This window comes from Rhinoraja longicauda, chromosome 32 (genome assembly GCF_053455715.1).
Source record: "Rhinoraja longicauda isolate Sanriku21f chromosome 32, sRhiLon1.1, whole genome shotgun sequence".
NCBI lineage: Eukaryota > Metazoa > Chordata > Chondrichthyes > Rajiformes > Arhynchobatidae > Rhinoraja > Rhinoraja longicauda.
This window is the reverse complement of record NC_135984.1, coordinates 11410689-11433904: the sequence shown is the minus strand read 5'-3', so window position 1 is coordinate 11433904 and position 23216 is coordinate 11410689. Positions and strand designations below refer to the sequence as shown.

At 43.9% G+C, this 23216-nt stretch overlaps 1 protein-coding gene across 1 annotated transcript in view; it reads right to left on the bottom strand.

Moving 5' to 3' along the window:
* Positions 1-15801, bottom strand: part of abcg4a (ATP-binding cassette, sub-family G (WHITE), member 4a) — a 113838-nt gene extending 98037 nt beyond the window's left edge. The window contains exon 1 of the mRNA XM_078427013.1: positions 15402-15801. Coding sequence (XP_078283139.1) covers positions 15402-15455 — 54 coding nt within the window. The 5' untranslated portion in view covers positions 15456-15801. The remainder of the gene's footprint in view (positions 1-15401) is intronic.
* Between the last annotated feature and the right edge of the window lie 7415 nt (positions 15802-23216).

The following is a 23216-nucleotide window of genomic DNA, read 5'->3' as shown; positions in this document are numbered from 1 at the left end:
TTTGGTGCTTGGAGGTGCATGTGATCATGAGAGGAATAGATTGGGTAAATGCATCGTCTTTTCCCCAGAGTAGGAGAATCGAGAACCAGAGGTTACAGGTTTCAGGTGAGGGGGAATAGATTTAACAGGAATCTGAGGGCAACTTTTTGACACAATGGTAGGTAGGTATATCGAACGAGATGCCAGAGGAGGTGGTTGAGAATGGTTGTATCACAATGTTTATAAAACATTTGGACAGCTACATGGATAGGATAGGTTTAGAAGGATATGGGGCAAACGCAGGTAGGTTGGACTAGTGTAGATGGGGCATGTTGGTCAGCTTGGCAAGTTGGGATGATGGGCCCTTTTGCATGCTGCATGGCTCTATGACTGTAACTATATTCTGCACACTGTAACTTCCCCTTTGCTCCACCTAATATACTTGAGCTGGACATGAATGTATTTGTGTGTAGTATTATTTGATCTGATTGGAAAGCGTGCAAAACAAAGATTTTCAAAAACTGCATCTTCATCCGTGACAATAATAAAGCTAAACTTCCATTCCCTTTCTCCCCGTTTCTGTCAAACCCTTGCACTGATTAACAGCCAAAAATGGACTGTCAAAAACTGAGTTTAAATATAGACTAGTTACAAATATTGCATTATCTCATGAATTTAAAACATGGTTATATTTCACCGCGCAAGGGTGCATTGGCCAAATTTAAGATTTAAGATTAATTATTTGGATGAATTTAAAATAAGGTCTTTATTAACTCGATGCAAATGTTCAATTATTGCATAACTGAATTAAGTGATTGCTATGCAGTATTTATTTATAATCTCAAGATCTTCAGTGTTTCTTCGGTTCCTGGTCCTAATGAGGTCTACACCTACTTGTGTGGTGTGTTTTCCCCTTTCTACCTGTATGTGACACTGAGATGATAAATGTTAACTTTCAATAACACGGGGATTGAGTAAGTCCCTATACTTAGCCATTTAAAATGCTGCGTGATACTTCTTCAAGATAATTTGCTCCTTATCATTACTTCCACAACTTCCAATGACAATTTTTGTTGTTTCTCCCCTGCTAATCAACTTAGTTCATTGGAAACCAACAGCTCGTTTCAGACTCTTTTATGCCGTTCAATAAAAAACACCTAAGAAGGGGTGGATCAGCTTATCTCTCTCTCTGTCCCTTGCTCTCGAAAACATCCGTTTCTTTGTTTTGACCAATTTTATTTGTTAAAGTGATATTAATGGAGATTTTATCTTTGTTGGGAGTTGAGGCTTTTGCTATTGCAGGTTAATCTAGGATCAGTATCAAACACTGCCAGGTCAGGTGTAGTGTGGATTTGATGAGGAGCAAAGCTTCCTCAATGTAAACTCCCATCCAAGGGCACATGTTGATGGTTGGAGAGAGGGTGTGGGTTGGGGTTGATGTTTAGCAAGCAGAGACAACGTTTATAGACACATGCACACATACTGTACTTCCTATTAAAAAAAACGAGTCGCAGGAAGATAAGGTGGTCAAAAAGGCTTTTGGTACAATGGCCTTCATCAATCAAAGTATACAGTTTGGAAGCTGGGAGGTCATGTTGCAGTTGTATAGGACGCTGGTGAGACCGCATTTAGAATATTGTGTTCAGTTCTGGGCACCATGTTATAGGAAAGATATTGTCAAGCTTGAAAGAGTTCAGAGAAGATTTACGAGGATGTTGCCAGGACTAGAGAGTGTGAGCTAATGGGAGAAGTTGAGTAGGCTGGGTCTCTATTCTTTGGAGTGCAGGAGGATGAGGGGTGATCTTATAGAGGTGTACAAAATCATGAGAGGAATAGATCGGGTAGATGCACAGAGTCTCTTGCCCAGAGTAGGGGAATCTAGGACCAGAGGACATAGGTTCAAGGTGAAGGGGAAAAGATTTATTAGGAATCTGAGGAGTAACTTTTTCACACAAAGGGTGGTGGGTGTTTGGAACAAGCTGCCAGATGAGGTAGTTGAGGCTGGGACTACCCCAACATTTAAGAAACAATTAGACAGGTACTTTCCCCTGCAACCACAGGAGATACAACACCTGTCCCTTTACCTTCCCCCTCAACTCCATCCAAGGACCCAAACAGTCTTTCCAGGTGAGACAGAGGTTCACCTGCACCTCCTCCAACCTCATGTATTGTATCCGCTGCTCTAGATGTCAACTTATTTACATCGGCGAAACCAAACGCAGGCTCGGCGATCGTTTCGCTCAACACCTTCGCTCAGTCCGCCTCAACCAACCTGATCTCCCAGTGGCTGAGCACTTCAACTCCCCCTCCCACTCCCAGTCTGACCTTTCTGTCATGGGCCTCCTCCAGTGCCATAGTGAGGCCCACCGGAAATTGGAGGAACAGCACCTCATATTTCGCTTGGGCAGCCTGCAGCCCAGCGGTATGAACATTGACTTCTCCAACTTTAGATAGTTCCTCTGTCCCTCTCTTCCCCTCCCCTTCCCAGTTCTCTCTTTATCTTCCTGTCTCCACCTATATCCTTCCTTTGTCCCGCCCCCCTGACATCATATTGTATATTGTCTTATACTAACAATCTAATGGTCGATTAGGCGTAGCAAAATCTTCATCATTAGTTTGTACACAGGGAAGAGTCTTTTGAATATACTTTCATCATCATTTATTCATAGAAGAGCAACGTCCAAATGGGTGGTGAAATCTTTCATTTGTTGTTTGGGCTGTGTTGCCTTGTTTACAGAAACAAAGAAATGAATAAAACAGCTCATTTGTTGACTGATTAATGGGAGAAACGAATAGTAATTCCACCACCACTTGGAGTTCCATTCACTGTTGCACACAGAGCAAATGAACCATGCTTTAATGAGAGGGCTTCTAAAACCCCAGCCCACCAGGCTATTGCATTTCAACACCACTTTTGTTTTGTGCGCAATATTCTCTACACAGAGATTTGTAACTTAATATTTTAATGATCATGTTGTGCAAATGTAATTTACATTCCCATTTTATCTGAATCTATATTCTGCAGTCAGAACCAGGTTAATGGAAACATAAGGGACTTACGCCTCCATATATCTCTCTCCCCTGACTCTCTGTCTGAAGAAATGTCTCGATCTGAAACGTCACCTATACCTTTTTTCCAGAGATGCTACCTGACCCGCTGAGTTACTTCAGCAATTTGTGTCTATCTAAGGAACTGCAGATGCTGGAATCTTACATAGAACACAAAGTGCTGGAGTAACTTAGTGGATCAGGCAGCATCTCTGTCGGGCATAAATAGGCGATGTTTTGGGTCAGATAGGTGACGTTTCATGGATCCAGAGATGTTGCCTGACCCACTGAGTTACTTTGTGTTTTACACCAGGCTAATGAATCTTGCTCAAGGTGTCATGGTAGATCTAAAATCAGTTTCACTTTCTCTGGAATAGGTAAAGGCTACTTTTTCAAAATTGTGCCTGACACTGATTCCCAATCAGAACATCAACCAACTGGAAGGTATGAATCTGCCTGATAGCTTACAGATGATAGATACAAAGTACTGAAGTAACTCAGCGGGTCAGGAAGCATATCTGGAGAAAAAAGATGGATAGTTTGCAGATGTTGGCTTGAAATAGCATAGGCTTGCTGGTCATTACCATTTAATTAATTAACACAATGGAATTTCAACAAGTCTAGATATATTGAAAGAACAGCCTCCTGAGTGAAGTGATGAATGTCAAATGGAGAAATGTAACTTGGCGCTACTCAATAACATGAATATTAAAGGGAAGAGCAGTTGAGAAAAATATCTATTTTATACACATACGGGATCGAGATTTCTCAGCATTCAAACCTATGCTATCAATCTTGCAAATTGTACACCAGTGCGTGTGGAATGCTGCTTCCTCTGTTCCTCCAATTCAGTGTTAATCATGTAAAATAGAGAAAAATGTGATGCTTGGAATTCCTAGGCTCAGGAGAGTGGAAGATAATTCACTGATCCATTAACAATACTTCACATTAAGCAAATTCTTAATTGCCATCACTCCCTGTCAAAGTGTTTGTTAGCAGCTGTTCTTTACTGGCCACAGTGGAAATGCCTTTAAGCTTTTGACTTTGAGCTTCCGTGAAATAGTTCACCGGGGCCCTTGAGATAACGCCATTAAAAAATAAAGAGGACTCTTCTGAGCAGCAAGGTCAAGGTGACAAAACACACTGCCACTGATGGAGAAGGAGACACTTGCAAAAATGCCCCAGATACAAATGTAAAGGAGAGGCTATGTCAATGAGGAAGAGTCTACAGGTTTGCAGAATTAGGGTCCAGGCAAACGTGAAGGTTGGCAAGAATGGAAATGATGGGTCACGTTGATAAATGGGATGAATGGGAAAGGGAAGAAATGTGTTAGCATATGATGAGCGTTTGACAACACTGGGCCTTGCTGGAGTTTAGAAGGTTGAACATCTATGCTAGTCCCACCTGCCTGCGCTTGGCCGATATCCCCCTAAACTTGTCCTATCCATGTACCTGTCTAAATGTTTCTTAATAGTACCTGCCTCAACTACCTCTTCCGGCAGCTTGTTCCACATACCCACCACCCTTAGTGTAAAAATGTTACCCCTCAGATTCCTTTTAAATCTTTCCCCCTTCACTTTAAACCTATGTCCTTTGGTTCTTGATTCCCCTACTCTGGGTAAAGAACTCTGTGTGTTTACCCGTTCTACTCCTCTCATGATTTTGTACGATGGTGACCTTGGGTGTGATGGTGCGTGTGTTGACCATTCCTAATTGTCCTTGGAAAAGTGATGGCTATGGTACTTCCAGCATCGTGTTGGTTGGGAGTTCCCTGCTTTTGATCCAATGGTGATGAACAAAAAGCACCAATTTTGTGAGTTAAGATGGTATGTGGCTTGGAATGGCAGTGGTGTTCTCATTGACAAGCTGCCTTTACCCTCCCGGTGGTAGATTCTGCAGGCTTTGGTGCTGTTGTTGAAGTCTAGGAAGATTGCTGCAGCCCACTTTGTAGATCATACATAGTGTATCTATGGTGGGCCAGTGGTGGAGGATGGTGGATCAATCAGAATGCTTTGTCCATGGTGGTACTGAGCTTCTATATGTTAGAGCAACATTTACCTTGGCAAGTGGAGGATGTTCCATTACTTGTGAACAAAAAGCAAAAAGCATTAAAGATGCTGAAAATCTCAAATAAAAAACAGACAAACTCAGAAGTACTCAGCAGATCAAACAGTATCTGTGGAGGGTGGAAGAATGGTAAAGTTTTAGGTCATCAACCTAAAACATTCACTTTGAGTCGCTCTCCAGAAGGAATATCCACTTTGTGGCTTTCTCAGAATCACTTGCGACAGAATGTTCAGACTTCCTCTTATTGCCACAGAACCTTTGTAGCAGGCTGACTTCAATGTCATGAATGGCTCCAAGGATATTGATGCTAGAGGATTCAAAGATGGCAATGCCATCAAACATCAAACGTGTTAAGTTAATGAACTCATCGTGTAGAAGGGTGGTCTTTCTTTGACGCTTGTGCAGAACAAGTGTGACTGGCTACTTATTACACTGAGTCTGTGCGTTATGAAGGTCACACAGCTTGGATGCACAGATGAAGTATTGTAGATAGAGGGCATGCCGTGCAATTGCCAGCAAGTATCCTACTTCTGATCTTATGATGTGGTCAAGGTGACTGATAAATAGACAATAGACAATAGACAATAGACAATAGGTGCAGGAGTAGGCCATTCAGCCCTTCGAGCCAGCACCGCCATTCAATGCGATCATGGCTGATCACTATCAATCAGTACCCCGTTCCTGCCTTCTCCCCATACCCCCTCACTCCGCTATCCTTAAGAGCTCTATCCAGCTCTCTCTTGAAAGCATCCAACGAACTGGCCTCCACTGCCTTCTGAGGCAGAGAATTCCACACCTTCACCACCCTCTGACTGAAAAAGTTCTTCCTCATCTCCGTTCTAAATGGCCTACCCCTTATTCTCAAACTGTGGCCCCTTGTTCTGGACTCCCCCAACATTGGGAACATGTTATCTGCCTCTAATGTGTCCAATCCCCTAATTATCTTATATGTTTCAATAAGATCCCCCCTCATCCTTCTAAATTCCAGTGTATACAAGCCCAATCGCTCCAGCCTTTCAACATACGACAGTCCCGCCATTCCGGGAATTAATCTAGTGAACCTACGCTGCACGCCCTCCATAGCAAGAATATCCTTCCTCAAATTTGGAGACCAAAACTGCACACAGTACTCCAGGTGCGGTCTCACCAGGGCCCGGTACAACTGTAGAAGGACCTCTTTGCTCCTATACTCAACTCCTCTTGTTACGAAGGCCAACATTCCATTGGCTTTCTTCACTGCCTGCTGAACCTGCATGCTTCCCTTCATTGACTGATGCACTAGGACACCCAGATCCCGTTGAACTCCCCCTCCTCCTAACTTGACACCATTCAGACAATAATCTGCCTTTCTATTCTTACTTCCAAAGTGAATAACCTCACACTTATCCACATTAAACTGCATCTGCCATGTATCCGCCCACTCACACAACCTGTCCAGGTCACCCTGCAGCCTTATTGCATCTTCCTCACAATTCACACTACCCCCCAACTTAGTATCATCTGCAAATTTGCTAATGGTACTTTTAATCCCTTCGTCTAAGTCATTAATGTATATCGTAAATAGCTGGGGTCCCAGCACCGAACCTTGCGGTACCCCACTGGTCACTGCCTGCCATTCCGAAAGGGACCCATTTATCCCCACTCTTTGCTTTCTGTCTGTTAACCAATTTTCTATCCATGTCAGTACCCTACCCCCAATACCATGTGCCCTAATTTTGCCCACTAATCTCCTATGTGGGACCTTGTCGAAGGCTTTCTGAAAGTCGAGGTACACCACATCCACTGACTCTCCCTTGTCAATTTTCCTAGTTACATCCTCAAAAAATTCCAGTAGATTTGTCAAGCATGATTTCCCCTTCGTAAATCCATGCTGACTCGGAACGATCCCGTTACTGCTATCCAAATGCTCAGCAATTTCGTCTTTTATAATTGACTCCAGCATTTTCCCCACCACTGATGTCAGACTAACTGGTCTATAATTACCCGTTTTCTCTCTCCCTCCTTTCTTAAAAAGTGGGATAACATTTGCTATTCTCCAATCCACAGGAACTGATCCTGAATCTATAGAACATTGAAAAATGATCTCCAATGCTTCCACTATTTCTAGAGCCACCTCCTTAAGTACTCTGGGATGCAGACCATCAGGCCCTGGGGATTTATCAGCCTTCAGTCCCATCAGTCTACCCAAAACCATTTCCTGCCTAATGTGGATTTCCTTCAGTTCCTCCATCACCCTAGGTTCTCCAGCCCCTAGAACATTTGGGAGATTGTGTGTATCTTCCTCAGTGAAGACAGATCCAAAGTAACGGTTTAACTCGTCTGCCATTTCTTTGTTCCCCATAATAAATTCCCCTGCTTCTGTCTTCAAGGGACCCACATTTGCCTTGACTATTTTTTTCCTCTTCACGTACCTAAAAAAACTTTTGCTATCCTCCTTTATATTATTGGCTAGTTTACCCTCGTACCTCATCTTTTCTCCTCGTATTGCCTTTTTAGTTAACTTTTGTTGCTCTTTAAAAGAGTCCCAATCCTCTGTCTTCCCACTCTTCTTTGCTATGTTATACTTCCTCTCCTTAATTTTTATGCTGTCCCTGACTTCCCTTGTCAGCCACAGGTGTCTCTTACTCCCCTTAGAGTCTTTCCACCTCTTTGGAATAAATTGATCCTGCAACCTCTGCATTATTCCCAGGAATACCTGCCATTGCTGTTCTACCGTCTTCCCTGCTAGGGCCTCCTTCCAATCAATTTTGGCCAGCTCCCGCCTCATGCCTCTGTAATCCCCTTTGCTATACTGTAATACCGACACTTCCGATTTTCCCTTCTGCCTTTCCATTTGCAGAGTAAAACTTATCATGTTGTGATCACTGCCTCCTAATGGCTCTTTTACCTCTAGTCCCCTTATCAGATCAGGATCATTACACAACACTAAATCCAGAATTGCCTTCTCCCTGGTAGGCTCCAGTACAAGCTGTTCTAAGAATCCATCTCGAAGGCACTCTACAAACTCTCTTTCCTGGGGTCCATTTCCAACCTGATTTTCCCAGTCTACCTGCATGTTGAAATCTCCCATAACCACCGTAGCATTACATTTTTGACACGCCAATTTTATCTCCTGATTTAACTTGCACCCTAAGTCGAGGCTACTGTTTGGGGGCCTATAGATAACTCCCATTAGGGTCTTTTTACCCTTACAATTTCTCATTTCTATCCATACTGATTCAACATCTCCTGATTCTATGTCACCCCTTGCAAGGGAATGAATATCATTCCTTACCATCAGAGCAACCCCACCCCCTCTGCCCACCTGTCTGTCTTTTCTATACGTTGTGTACCCCTGAATATTCAGTTCCCAGCCCTGGTCCTCTTGTAGCCATGTCTCAGTGATCCCTACAACATCATACTTGCCCATGACTAACTGAGCCTCAAGCTCATCCACTTTATTTTTTATACTACGCGCATTTAAGTACAACACTTTAACTTCTGTATTTACCTCCCCTCTCACATCGTTCACAATTGGCCCTGCCCTTAATTTCTTTTCCGCTCTAGAACTTCTGTTCCCATTCTTCCGAGAGTCTTTTGCAATATCTCCTGTATTCCCTTTTACCTCATCTTCATATTCACAATTTGTTAACCCCTCCCCCCCACTACTTAGTTTAAAGCCACAGGTGTCACACTAGCAAACCTGCCTGCCAGAATGTTTGTCCCCCTGCTGTTAAGATGCAACCCGTCCCTTTTGTACAAGTCACCCCTAGCCCAGAAGAGATCCCAGTGGTCCAGAAATCTAAATCCCTGCTCTCTGCACCAGTCCCTCAGCCATAAATTCATAGCCTCTATCTCTCTGTTCCTGGCCTCACCAGCACGAGGTACCGGTAGCAGTCCAGAGATAACTACCTTCGACGTCCTACTTCTCAGCGTTTTTCCCAACTCTCTAAACTCCCGCTGTAGCACCTCCTTCCTCTTCCGCCCGACGTCATTCGTGCCCACGTGCACAACGACTTCAGGTTGATCGCCTTCCCTCGCTAGGAGAATTGGAGTGCGTAGCAGTCGAATCAGAGATTGTAATTATAAAGAGAGCATAGACAAACGTAATGAAGTGATTACTTAAACAAGACATTGAAGCCATCTTTATATCTATGGAACAATGCCCAGAAAGAATCACCACTATCAGAAGAGGAATTCTAAGAAACTGAAGCAAATTGACGTAATGATGGCAGCACTGAAGCGATTCTTGACGTCATTGATACAGCGCGCATAATATTGATAAAAATTAATTTAATTTCATGGTCCGCGTTAGAAATAGATTTGCAGTCAACAGGACAAGGGAATGAAGTCAGTGATCAGATGCTTTTGTGTAGGAAGGAGCTGCAGATGCAGGTTTATACCAAAGATAGATACAAAACGCTGGAGTAACAACGGGACAGGCAGCATCTCTGGAGAAAAGGAATTGGTGACATTTCGAATCGAGACCCGAAGCATCACCTATTCCTTTTCTCCAGAGATGCTGCCTGAGCCGCTGAGTTACTCCAGCATTTTGTGTCAATCATCAGATGCTGCTCGCGGATGAGACATTCTCAACAATGGGGGAAATTGTGGAAAAGGATAAAACTAAACTTTGGGCTAAAATACAAATAAAGCATATCCAATAATGGCTAATAATAAACACACTCATACGGTTCCAAGAAAAAAATGAATCAGGCTTCACCAGATATACATTATTTAACTTGAAACCTGATTAGTCAAAGGCATTTGAGAACCGCTGCTGATGATTTAATGTCAGTAATCTATGGTGTTGCAGTGAGTCATACTTTGTGACGTCATAAGTCCATGTGCTGCACTTCTATTCCTGAGAAAGAGGTGGCGGTGAGAATCCATCTCTTCTTCCACTCCAACCGCTCGGCCAAATAGACTGGATATGGATGTGAAGACATGGCTCATTAACTTGGCTTGGGGATAGGGTCGCACCAATCCGAAGGTCCATTTTTCAGTGAAAGATTAGAAAAAGACTCCAATTGACATGGTAACTTTCATAATCCCCACAATGTCCGTAACTAGTCAATAACTTGCTTTTCAGATGGGATTAATGTTAAAGAGTCATCCAGCATGGAAGCAGGCCCTTCTGTCAACTATATTCATGGCAGACATTACAAATCTACTTTAATCCCATTTCAGCACTTGGCCACAGCATTTCAAAGGCTCATCTAAATGCTTATTAAATGTTACAAGAATAACTGTTTGCACCAACACCTCAGACAATAAATTCCAGATTTTAACCGTCCTCTTTATGAAACAAATTATTTCTCAAATCTCCTCAGAATCTCCTAAAACTTATCCTAAGCCATTCCTTCTCTCCTGAGATGCTGCCTGACCTGCTGAGTTACTCCAGCATTTTGTGAATAAATACCTTCGATTTGTACCAGCATCTGCAGTTATTTTCCTACACTGACCCTACATCTGGTCATGGACTCTTCTGCTAAGGGGAAAAGTGTCAAACCATATTTCATAAGTTCATCAGGTCATAAGTGATAGGTGCAGAATTAGGCCATTCAGGCCATCAAGTCTACTCCGCCCTTCAGTCATGGCTGATCTATCTCTCGCTCCAAACCCCATTCTCCTGCCTGCTCCCCATCACCCCTGACACCCGTACTAATCAAGAATCTATCTATCTCTGCCTTAAAAATATCCACTGGCTTGGCCTCCACAGCACTTCTGTGGCAAAGAATGCTATAGATTTGCCACTGACAAAAATTTACTATCTTTGACTCTCATGCAATAATTTTGTAAACCTCCCTCAGCTTTCTCCGTTACAAAGGAAATATACCCTGCCTCTCCAGTCTCTCCTTACATTGAAAAGATCCATCACAGGCAAAATCCTGGTGAATCTGCTCTGCATCTTCTCCAGTGTAATCCTGGCCTTCCTACATTGCAGCAACTAGAACTACGCACTATTCTGTAGCTGTAGCCTAAGGTATGCCATAACCTCCCTGTTTTTATATTCCCACTCCCAACAAGTGTTCCATATGTCTTCTTAACCATCGTATCTGGCTGTGCTGCTGCCTTCAGTAATCCTAACATCTTCATCAAGGTTCCTCTCTTCCCCATTACTTCATAGGCTGTGCATTACTGTCATATATTGTGCAGATCCTCATCCTATTTGTCCTCCCAAAATAAAACACCACTTGTTCAGGATTTAATTCCTCCTGCCATTTCTGTAAACATCTTACCAAAATTGTTCTGTGGCCAACAGACTACCTTCTTTGCCATACAAAACACCTGCAATCTTCATGACAATGTTTAGGATCCTAGCTATTTTAGGATCCAATTTGCCAAATTACCAAGGATCCCATTGGCTTTTATCTTTTGGACCAATCTCTCACGTTTCAAAGGTTTCAAAGGTCTTTTATTGTCACGCGTACCAATTAAGGTACGGTGATATTCGATTTATCACACAGCCATACTATAAAAAGCAACAAGACACACAACTACATAAAAGTTAACAGAAACATCCACCACAGCGGATTCCCCACATTCCTCACTGTGATGGAAGGCAATAAAGTCTAATCTTCTCTCTTTATTCACCCGCAGTCGGGGCAGTCGAACCATCCGCAGTCCGGGCGATCGAAGCTCCCACGTTGGTGAGGTCGAAGCTCCTGCAGTTGGAGCTCCTGAAGTCGGTCTCTAGCCAGGGACCGCGAGCTCCACGATGTTAAAGTCCGCAGGCTCCCGCGGATGGAGCTCAGTGGTCGATTCCTGGCAAAGGGACCATCACATCCACAATGTTAAGTCCCGCAGGCTCCCGCGGTTGGAGCTCCCAATGTCGATCCCCAGCAAAAGGCCGCCAGCTCCACGGCGTTAGGCCGCAGTGCGGACGGAGATACGATACGGAAAAAAATCGCATCTCCGTTGAGGTAAGAGATTTTTTTTTAAATTCCCCCAAACCCAACCCCCCACCCCCCACAAGCTAAATAACACTAAAACATACATTTAACACATGATATAAAACAACATAGAAGGAATGGAGGAGACAGCTGTTGGCGAGGCAGCCATTGCTGGCGCCACCCGGTGGAAGTTGGGTGTAGAACCTTGTCAAAGAACTGACTGAAGGCCATGTAGACTCCACCCACCGCTCTATGCTAAAAGAAACACAGTCACCTGGATAGTCCCAGCCTCAACTACCTCCTCTGGCAGCTTGTTCCATACATCCATCACCCTCTGTGTGAAAAAGTTACCCCTCGGATTTCTATTAAATCTTTTCCCCTTCTTGAATCTATGTCCTCTGGTCCTCGATTCCCCTACTCTGGGTAAAAGACTCTGTGCATCTACCCGATCTATTCCTCTCGTGATTTTGTAAATCTCTCTAAGATCTCCCCTCAACCTCCTACGCTCCATGGAATAGAGACCTAGCCTACTCAACCTCTCCCTACAGCTCACACCCTCTAATCCTGGCAACATCTTTGTAAATCTTTTCTGAACCCTTTCAAGCTTGACAATATCTTTCCTATAATATAGTGTCCATGTTATCTTAAACCATGGTGCCTAAGGTTTGTCATCAGTCAGGGATCTTTGGTGAATTGGCCCCAGTAATTATCCCAAGTGTATTGGTGCTTGGGAAGATCTGAGGATAGTTGACAGGAATATAAGGAAAATAAAATAAGATTAGTGGAATATTAATGTAAATCTGCACTTTATGGTCAGTGTGGACTCATTGGGCTGAACTGCAGTTGTACATGGCCCTCATGAGACCACATCTGGAGTATTGTGTGCAGTTTTGGTCTCCTAGTTTGAGGAAGGACATTCTTGCTATTGAGGGAGTTCAGCGTTGGTTCACCAGGTTAATTCCCAGGATAGCGGGACTGAAATACGATGAAAGAATGGATCAACTGGGCTCATATTCACTGGAATTTAGAAGGATGAAAGGAGATCGTATAGAAACATAAAATTATTAAGGGATTGGACAGGCTAGATGCATGAAAAATGTTCTCGATGTTGGGGGCGGCCAGAACCAGGGGTCAGTTTAAGAATAAGGGGTAGGCCATTTAGGACTGAGATGAGGAAAAACTTTTTCACCCAGAGCATTGTGAACCTGTGGAATTCTCTGCCACAGAAGGCAGCGGAGGCCAATTCACTGGATGTATTCAAGAGAGAGATGGATGTGGCTCTAAGGGCTAACGGTGTCAAGGGATATGGGGAGAAAGCAGGAACGGGGTACTGATTCTGGATGATCAGCCATGACCAAATTGATTGGTGTTGCTGGCTCAAAGGGCTGAATGTCATATTCCTGCACCTATTTTCTATGTTTCTATGTTTCTAAACACCATCCTATGAACTATGTATATACAGCATACAATCCAGTGGTATGAATATTGATTTCTTGAATTTCAAGTAACCCTTGCATTCCCTCTTTCTCCATCCCCCCACCCCCCCCCCCCCCCCCCCACACACCCTAGTCTTCCTGCTAGTTTCACTGTTCATAATCCCTCGTTAACACCTCCTCCATGGCCAACAATGGACCATTGTGGGCTCATTGACCACCGGTGCCGGCTCTGATATGTTTTGTACCTCTTCAGACCTCTAGTTTCCTTCTTCCCTGACTCTCAGTTTGAAGAGGGGTCTCAACCCAAAACGTCACCTATTCCTTTTCTCCAGAGTTGCTGCCTGTCCCGCTGAGTTACTCCAGCAATTTGTTTATATCTTCGGTGTAAACCAGCATCGGGAGTTCTTTCCGAAATATGAACTGCGTTGTTTTACACTGGGGACTTGGAGATTTGTTTTTGTCTTCGCAATATATTGTTTGTTTTTATATATTGAACTTCTTTTTGATGTGTATTAGGATGTCTACTGAGTATTGTGTTTACATATCTGTTGTGCTGCTGTAAATAAGATTTTCATTGTTCCATTTTGGGGCATCTGACAATAAAGCATTCTTGTGTAGGAAGGAACTTTGCAGATGCTGGAGGATAGATACAAAATGCTCAAGTAATTCAGCGGGACAGACAATAGACAATACACGATAGGTGCAGGAGGAGGCCATTCGGCCCTTCGAGCCAGCACCGCCATTCAATGTTATCATGGCTGATCATTCTCAATCAGTACCCTGTTCCTGCCTTCTCCCCATACCCCCTGACTCCGCTATCCTTAAGAGCTCTATCTAGCTCTCTCGAATGCATTCAGAGAATTGGCCTCCACTGCCTTTTGAGGCAGAGAATTCCACAGATTCACAACTCTCTGACTGAAAAAGTTTTTCCTCATCTCAGTTCTAAATGGCCTACCCCTTGTTCTGGACTCCCCCAACATTGGGAACATGTTTCCTGCCTCTAACGTGTCCAATCCCTTAATAACCTTATACAGGCAGCATCTCTGGAGAGAAGGAATGGGTGACGTTTCGTGTCGAGACCCTTCTTACGACTGAGAGTCAGGGAAGAGGGAATCTAGAGATATAAAAAAAGGTACAGAACAAATCAGAGCCGGCACCGATGGCCAAAGAGCCCACAATGGTCCATTGTTGGCTGTGGAGGAGGTGATCAGACTTAAAGACTCTTGTCTCTCGACTATTATCTTGCGTGCTTGCTAAAGAAAAGGCTCCAGATCATTGCAGCCAAGAGGAGGGGGGGGGGGGGGGAAACATTGCAAGTAGAGTAATTACATAAGATTAAAAAACACTCGGAAATTCGGACGAGGAGCAGCTGGAGGTGCCCAATAGTTAGTTTTGTGCAGACGTTTTCAGGAGATCTGGTCGTTGTTTGGGTTTGTGGTCTGATGCGCAGTTTTGGTAACCGCTGCAGCGCCAGGGTTACTATCGGTCAAAACACTCCACGGTTACTCCCGGTCATAGGCTTGCTTGTTATATATATATACCTGCCTCCAACCTGTAAATACCAGCTGAATAAAACCAGGGACCAGCAGAATAAAACACGGGGTACAATTCCTATCTCGCTGCAACAGCTGAAATATGGAACAATTTAACGAGGATACTGTGTTTACATATTCTGCTGTGTTGCTGCAAGTGAGAATCTCATTGTTGTTCTATCTGGGACACACGACAATAAAACACTCTTGGACACAACCTATGCTATATGGTTTTTTTTTCTTTATTGTACACCATCTCCATTTCAATGTGCATGCGTGTTCTCAATACAATGTCCCAAATATAAACACAGCCTAATAATACGGATGGACATATTCGAATTTAATATTAATTTCAGAATATATTGCGTTTTTTTTACGGGAACAACATTTGCAATATTTACATATGCAATACTTACTTCGTAGGCATATTAATTAATTAAATTTAAAGAAACATTTACTGCACCTTTCTATTTGGCGACAATGCAGAGATGAAACACGATGATGCCATAGCACACATGCGGTCTGCTATTCCTGTTGCAGTCGTTTTGCGATGGAGATGGTCTGTTCAATCAACCCCTATTCTATTTATTTTTCACCGTCCCAGAGTTTTGAGGCAAGTGGACAGGCTGCTGATTATGTCTTCAATGGGGGAGAATTACAGGATGCTGTCTTCCTCTCTTGTCTCTGTACAGGTGCACCGTTTCCTTTTGACCCTCTGGGAAGGAAGGGAAGGGAGGGGAGGCGTCGACTCTCGCTGAGTTAAAGCTCTGGGCTGCAAGCTTCACCGCTGGCTACTTGACTATCCTGTCAATCCTCTCCGTGTGCATCCTCTGCAAGCGGCTGCCTGTGTGCAGTGAGCGAGATCGCCTCCAGAACACGGATGTGGTGGCAAAGTGATCGTGTTGCTTGCTGCACTAATAGTGTGGAGCGAAAGAAATACAACAAAGCGCTGGAGGAACTCAGCGGGTCAGGCAGCATCTGTGGAGGGGAATGGGCAGACGATGTGTCTGCAGAGAGAAGAGCCCCATATTTTGGGATTGGGGGCAGAATAAGACTGAACGGCCACTTTATACAAAGCTAGGCCACTTCAAATGCACCTTCTAAACCTATGATCGTCACTATCAGGAAGGATATACACCCAGAGAGTTGTAAACCTGTGGAATTCTCTGCCACAGAAGGCAGTGGAGGCCAATTCACTGGACAATAGACAATAGACAATAGACAATAGGTGCAGGAGTAGGCCATTCAGCCCTTCGAGCCAGCACCGCCATTCAATGCGATCATGGCTGATCACTCTCAATCAGTACCCCGTTCCTGCCTTCTCCCCATACCCCCTCACTCCGCTATCCTTAAGAGCTCTATCCAGCTCTCTCTTGAAAGCATCCAACGAACTGGCCTCCACTGCCTGCTGAGGCAGAGAATTCCACACCTTCACCACTCTCTGACTGAAAAAGTTCTTCCTCATCTCCGTTCTAAATGGCCTACCCCTTATTCTTAAACTGTGGCCCCTTGTTCTGGACTCCCCCAACATTGGGAACATGTTTCCTGCCTCTAATGTGTCCAATCCCCTAATTATCTTATATGTTTCAATAAGATCCCCCCTCATCCTTCTAAATTCCAGTGTATACAAGCCCAATCGCTCCAGCCTTTCAACATACGACAGTCCCGCTATTCCGGGAATTAACCTAGTGAACCTACGCTGCACGCCCTCCATAGCAAGAATATCCTTCCTCAAATTTGGAGACCAAAACTGCACACAGTACTCCAGGTGTGGTCTCACCAGGGCCCGGTACAACTGTAGAAGGACCTCTTTGCTCCTATACTCAACTCCTCTTGTTACGAAGGCCAACATTCCATTGGCTTTCTTCACTACCTGCTGTACCTGCATGCTTCCTTTCATTGACTGATGCACTAGGACACCCAGATCTCGTTGAACTCCCCCTCCTAACTTGACACCATTCAGATAATAATCTGCCTTTCTATTCTTACTTCCAAAGTGAATAACCTCACACTTATCTACATTAAACTGCATCTGCCATGTATCCGCCCACTCACACAACCTGTCCAAGTCACCCTGCAGCCTTATTGCATCTTCCTCACAATTCACACTACCCCCCAGCTTAGTATCATCTGCAAATTTGCTAATGGTACTTTTAATCCCTTCGTCTAATATTTTCAAGAGAGAATTAGATTTAGCTCTCAGGACTAAAGGAATCAAGGGATATGGGGAGAAAGCAGGAATGGGATACTGATTTTGGATGATCAGCCATGATCATATTGAATGGTGGTGCTGGCTTGAAGGGCCGAATGGCCTACTCCTGCAACTAGTTTCTAGGTTTCTATGTTTCTACCAAATAATGTAGAGCTTTGTATTTACAACCCATAGAGAATGTTGAGTTATAAAGTCATACAGCATGGAAACATGGTCGGCAGGGTGGCAGGGTGGCAGGGTGGCACAGCGGTAGAGTTGCTGCCTTACAGCGAATGCAGCGCCGGAGACTCAGGTTCGATCCTGACTATGGGCGCCGTCTGTACGGAGTTTGTACGTTCTCCCCGTGACCTGTGTGGGTTTTCTCCGAGATCTTCGGTTTCCTCCCACGCTCCAAAGACGTACAGGTATGTAGGTTAATTGACTGGGTAAATGTAAAAAAAATATAAAATTGTCCCTGGTGTGTGTAGGATAGTGTTAATGTGCGGGGATCGCTGGGCGGCGCGGACTCGGTGGGCCGAAGGGCCTGTTTCCGCGCTGTATCTCTAAATCTAGAAACAGGCCCTTCGACCCACCGTTCCCTTGCCCACCAAGATGCCCCATCTACGCTAGTCCCACTTGCCCGTGTGGGCCTCTAAACCTTTCCTATCCATGTACCTGTTCAAATGTAATCACTGCATTTCGAGAAATCAAATAGGCAAATAAAATAAAAATGGCAAATGTAAGAGTGGCGTTAAAGGTCTTTTTGTGATCTAAAATCACTAATTAATCAAGAATCCTGCAGAAACCTTCCTTACCTGTTGTGGTCTATGCATATATTTAATCCTACACGAGTATTGTTGACTGTTGACTTTCCCCCTGAAGTCACCCTGCAAGTGATTTAATCGCATCCAGTTCATCATTTCAAGATTATTTTCCATAAATAAACTTTATCCATGGAAAATGCACAATACCAAAACAGTACATGTCTTTCATTATATACATATCATTGTCATGCCAATGCATTCACGATGTTGTCAAGTCAATATATCCAGTCAATATAGTACAGGTGCCATCAAGTTCATACATCCTGCGTACAAAACACCAACCTGGATAGGCAATGAAATGCAGACTTTGCTTTGAAAGAGATATTAGAAATGGTGCTACTGTTTGTAGGTTTCAACGGACCAGAGCTATCCCCACTCACAAAGTTGTGCATTTGGATCAGCTACCAGCTCCCCAGCTTCCTCACCACATTGGAGTTGTCGCTAGAGTTTGTGTGCTGGGATCATAGACAAATCTCCAAAGTGTAGGAGGGAAGGAAAAACATTCAAGAGAGTCAAGAATCGAGAATGTTTAATTGTCCTATTACTCGCTGGAGTTTAGATGGATGAGAGGGAATCTCATTAAAATGAGAATCTCATTAAAATGAGTGGCCGAGATAGAGTTGATGTGAAAAGGGTGTTTCCTGTAATGGGAGAGTCTAGAACTAAAGGATTCAGCCTTGGAATAAAAGGAGGTAACTTTAGAATGGAGATGAGGAGGAATTTATTTAGCTAGCGGGTGAGATTCATTACTACAAATGGCTGTGTAAGCTAAGGCATTGGGTATTTTAAAGTGGAGATTGATAAGTTCTTGATTAGTAAGAGCAACAAACGTTACGTGGAAGTGGGTGAATTGGGTGAAAAATACATCAGCCATAATCAAATGGCCAAATAGATTTGATGGGCTGAATGGCCTAATTCTGCTCCTATATTTTATGGTCTTATTTGTTACGGCCTATTAATAATAATCACAAATAAATATACAATAATCAATAGTGCAATCAATTAATAATCAGTAATCCTAGGTAACCCGACCATAATCGTACAAAACCAAAGTCCGTCAGGCAATCAAAACAAAGTCCATAGTAGATCTTAATTGCCGAGGTAGTGGTTAGGTGTTGTTCAGTGTTCAAGGCCCTCATGGTTGCTGGAAAGAAGCTGTTTTTGAACCTGTAGATCAGGGTTTTCAGGCTCCTGTACCTTCTTCCCAATGGTGGCCAGGGTGGCGTGGGTCCCAGATGATCCTAGCTGCAGATCACTTCAATGGAGGGAAGATCAGTGGCAATGATGGACCGGACAATGTCTACCACTTTCAGCAGCCTCCTTCATTCCTTTGTCAAACATAAGTAATTTCCACCACTTTACTGTAGGTAGTTAACTACAAGTGAGATTTTTTTTAAACGACAGCCATTAATTGAACAAAGGCAATACTTAAATCACAGTGACTCACCTGGAGAGACAGGGCACGTACGTGAGGATGCTATTCATTGACTATAGCTCTGCCTTCAACACGGTCATCCCCACCAAGCTCATCACCAAACTCCACCAGCTAGGCCTCAGCTTGTCGTTATGCGACTGGATCCCGGATTTCTTGCTGGAGCGACTGCAGGCAGTGAGAATGGGCCCGCACCTGTCCTCCACTATCACCCTGAGTACCGGCACACCACAGGGCTGTGTTCTGAGCCCCATGCTCAACTCCCTATTCACACACAACTGTGTTCCTCCATTCGACACCAACATCATTGTCAAGTTTGCAGACGACACAACGGTGATCGGGCTGATCACCAACGGTGATGAAACAAAATACAGAGCGGAGGTGCAGAACCTGGCGAACTAGTGCTCTGATAACAACCTGTCCCTAAATACCACCAAGACCAAGGAGCTGAACATCAACTTCTGTAGGTCACACAACGGGGAATACGCCCCGATCTTTATCAACGGGGACAGTGTGGAGAGAGTGTTCAAGTTTCTGGGCACTCACATTTTGGAGGACCTAACATGGCCCAATAACACTGCTGCGCTGGTCAAGAAGGCACAGCAACGACTGTTCTACCTAAGAACACTGAAAAAGTCTGGTCTACCCCAACAGCTGCTGACGACCTTCTACCGCTGCACCATAGAGAGCATCCTAACACATGGCATCCCTGTGTGGTATCTCAGCTGCACGGAGGCAGAGAGGAAAGCTCTTCAGCGGGTAGTCCATGGAGCTCAGAGGACCATCGGAACACAGCTACCAGCCTTGGAGGGCATCTACAACACACAATGCCTAAGAAAAGCCACCAGCATCCACAAAGACTCTTCACACCCCTGCAACAGTCTGTTCGAACTTCTACCATCGGGCAGACGATACATGGCCTTCTATGCCCGCACCTCCAGACTCAGGAACAGCTTCATTTCCAGGGCCATAGCTGCTATGAACCGGTCCTGCTGAGCCGGATGGTCACATCGCACAGTGAACCGGCACAGATCTACTTGCACATTATTCTGTTTTAAAACTGTTTCTAATTTGTTTCATTGGGTTGTTTAAATTAATACTGACTAGCTAATTAATTTATTGCATCGTATGGGAGGCGCATTCCCAATCTCGTTGTACCCCTGTACAATGACAATAAAGATATATTGTATTGTATTGTATTGTGTTATTCTCTTTCCCTACTTGCAAAGGTGATGAACTGTCCTCATGTTGCTGATGAGGGTACTCCCACTGTGTTGTTGGGTAGGGAGTGAATATGAAAGAATAGCGATATGTTTCTAAGAATGACATTCTCCTCGAAACCCTCTCAGTAGAATCTCCCAAACTCCAGGTACAGCAAAAGATAGACACAAAAAGCTGAAGTAACCCAGCGGGGCAGGCAGCATTTCCGGAGAGAAGGAATGGGTGACGTTTCGGGTCGAGACCCTTCTTCAGACTGGCACAGCAAGTATTTTATACTTAAGATCAAAGATAACTGGACGTGATTCATTACAATTTCAATAGCTACAATAACCAATTCTTTTGATATTTAGGAAGGGTCCCGACCCGAGATATCACCAATCTATATACTCCATAGATGGTGCCTGACTGAGTTATGCTCACTGAGTTACTCCAGCACTTTGTGCTATTTTTTGTACACCAGCATCTGCTGTTCTTTGTAGACACTGGGAGCATGCATAAAGCCCTGGGAGTGGGAAGTATTAACTTTAATCAGTTTTGGTCAATACCAAGTAGAGGCCCCGGAATGAAAGTCCAAACACTTCAGTAAATGACCTACATTACTCTAACCGGTGTGGGGGTGGCTGTTGGGAGGTGTGGGTGAGGCGGGCAAGAGGCTGTGTTGCATCTCACCAGCTTACAGATAAATTACTTAAAGTGGCATCTGATGCTGCTGAAACAAGGAAGATTTAATAAGAAAACGTGTGGGGGGGGGGGGGGGGGGGGGATTTTGATTGAGTTTATGTGAAAGAGCATCCACATGTTTGCCTAGGCGTTTCTGCTTTGAAAGTCTTTTAAGAAGTATGTACGTCTGTGTATGTATTATAACAGTCACTATGTGTAAGAAGGAACTGCAGATAGTGGTTTACACCGAAGATAGACATAAAAAGCTGGAGTACCTCAACGGGTTAGGCAGCATCCCTGTAGAAATGGAATAAGTGACGTTTTGTGTGGAGACCCTACTTCAGTCTGAAGAAGGGTCTCGACCTGAAATGTCACCGATTCCTTTTCTCCAGAGATGCTGCCTGGCCCCTTTGAGGTACTCCAGCTTTTTATGTCTAAACCAGAATTACTGCTAGGTTAAAATCACATGGTTCTGCGAGAGGACCTAATTTATAAGGAAACTGGTGACCTCTGGTGGAAAAATAATGAATAGCAGAACTTCACCTTTGATTAGTCTGAAGAAGGGTCTTTAACCGAAACATCACCCATTCATTCATTCTCTCCAGAGATGCTGCCTGTCCCGCTGAGTTACTGCAGCTTTTTGTGTCTACCTTCGCCTTTGATTATTTGTGCCAACCTGAATTTGTGCTACTCGTTGAATATGAGCAATCTGAGCACCCATCCAGAGAACAGAGCTGATTAAATTGTGAGGGGGGTTTGATGGAGAGAATAGTCAGTAACCAAAGGCTACAAATTTAAAGTATTTTTCAAGGAAACCAGAAGAAAAGTGATACTTTTACAGACCTGGCTGTTATAATCTAGAACACACTGCTTGAAAGGGAGATAACGATTCAATAATACCTTTGAAAAACTATTGGGTTTATATGATATTAAAAAAAATAACTTTATGAGGTTCTGGAAAAAGGCAATATAGGAATGGGTAGATCTTACCAACATACACAAGCATGATGGGCCCAATTCTAAATTCCTATTCCATGAATCAATAAAGTCTCCTTTCCTTATTGATTTTGACAGCATGTTGTAAGATGAATGAACCCACATGTGGAGTGTACATTCGGTAAGTAAGTAATCTCACAGGGACAACATTGCATTGTATTGTTTGATGGGTTTTTTGCAACCATGTTTCACTTCAGGGTCATGTCCATTTCAAAATGAAACCTTATTAAAGCTATACTTTGCTGCAGAGATCTCTGCCTCATTGGAGTTGCAGAATTATTTTATTTCGTTTAATATTGTTTTATAGATTTTACCAGATTGACAGATTCTTGAGTAGTACGGGTGTCAGGGGTTATGGGGAGAAGGCAGGAGAATGGGGTTGGGAGGGAAGGATGGATCAGCCATGATTGAATGATGATGGGCGGAATGGCCTAATTCCGCTCCTATAACTTGTGAACTTATGAACCTGAAGCGAGTGGCTCACCTCGTAACCTTTCCACAGTCAATAAGGTGAAAATCAGACATGTGACAGAATATCCCCGACCTACCTGGATGAGTGCAGAATAACCAGCACTCAAAAAAACAAAACACCATCCAGGGCAAAGCAGCTACTTGATTAGCACCGCCCCAGGTATGGGGGCATTTCACCACCAGCCTACCATGAGTACAGTGTGTGCCATCCACAATATGCACCCCAACAACCTTCCAAGAATCCTCTACAACAGCTCCTACGCTTGTGAACTCTGCCGTCTAACAGGGTAAAGGTTGCAGGGGTACGGGAATGCAAGCATCCCTGTTCCCCTCCACCACACACCATCCTGACTTGGAGACACTGTACATCATCACCATTGATCTAAATCTTGGATCTCCTGGAAACACCTTTCCCAACTCATTTTGAGAATCCACTCCCAAGATGAGGGGGCGCCTCATTTAAATGTACAGACAATAGACAAT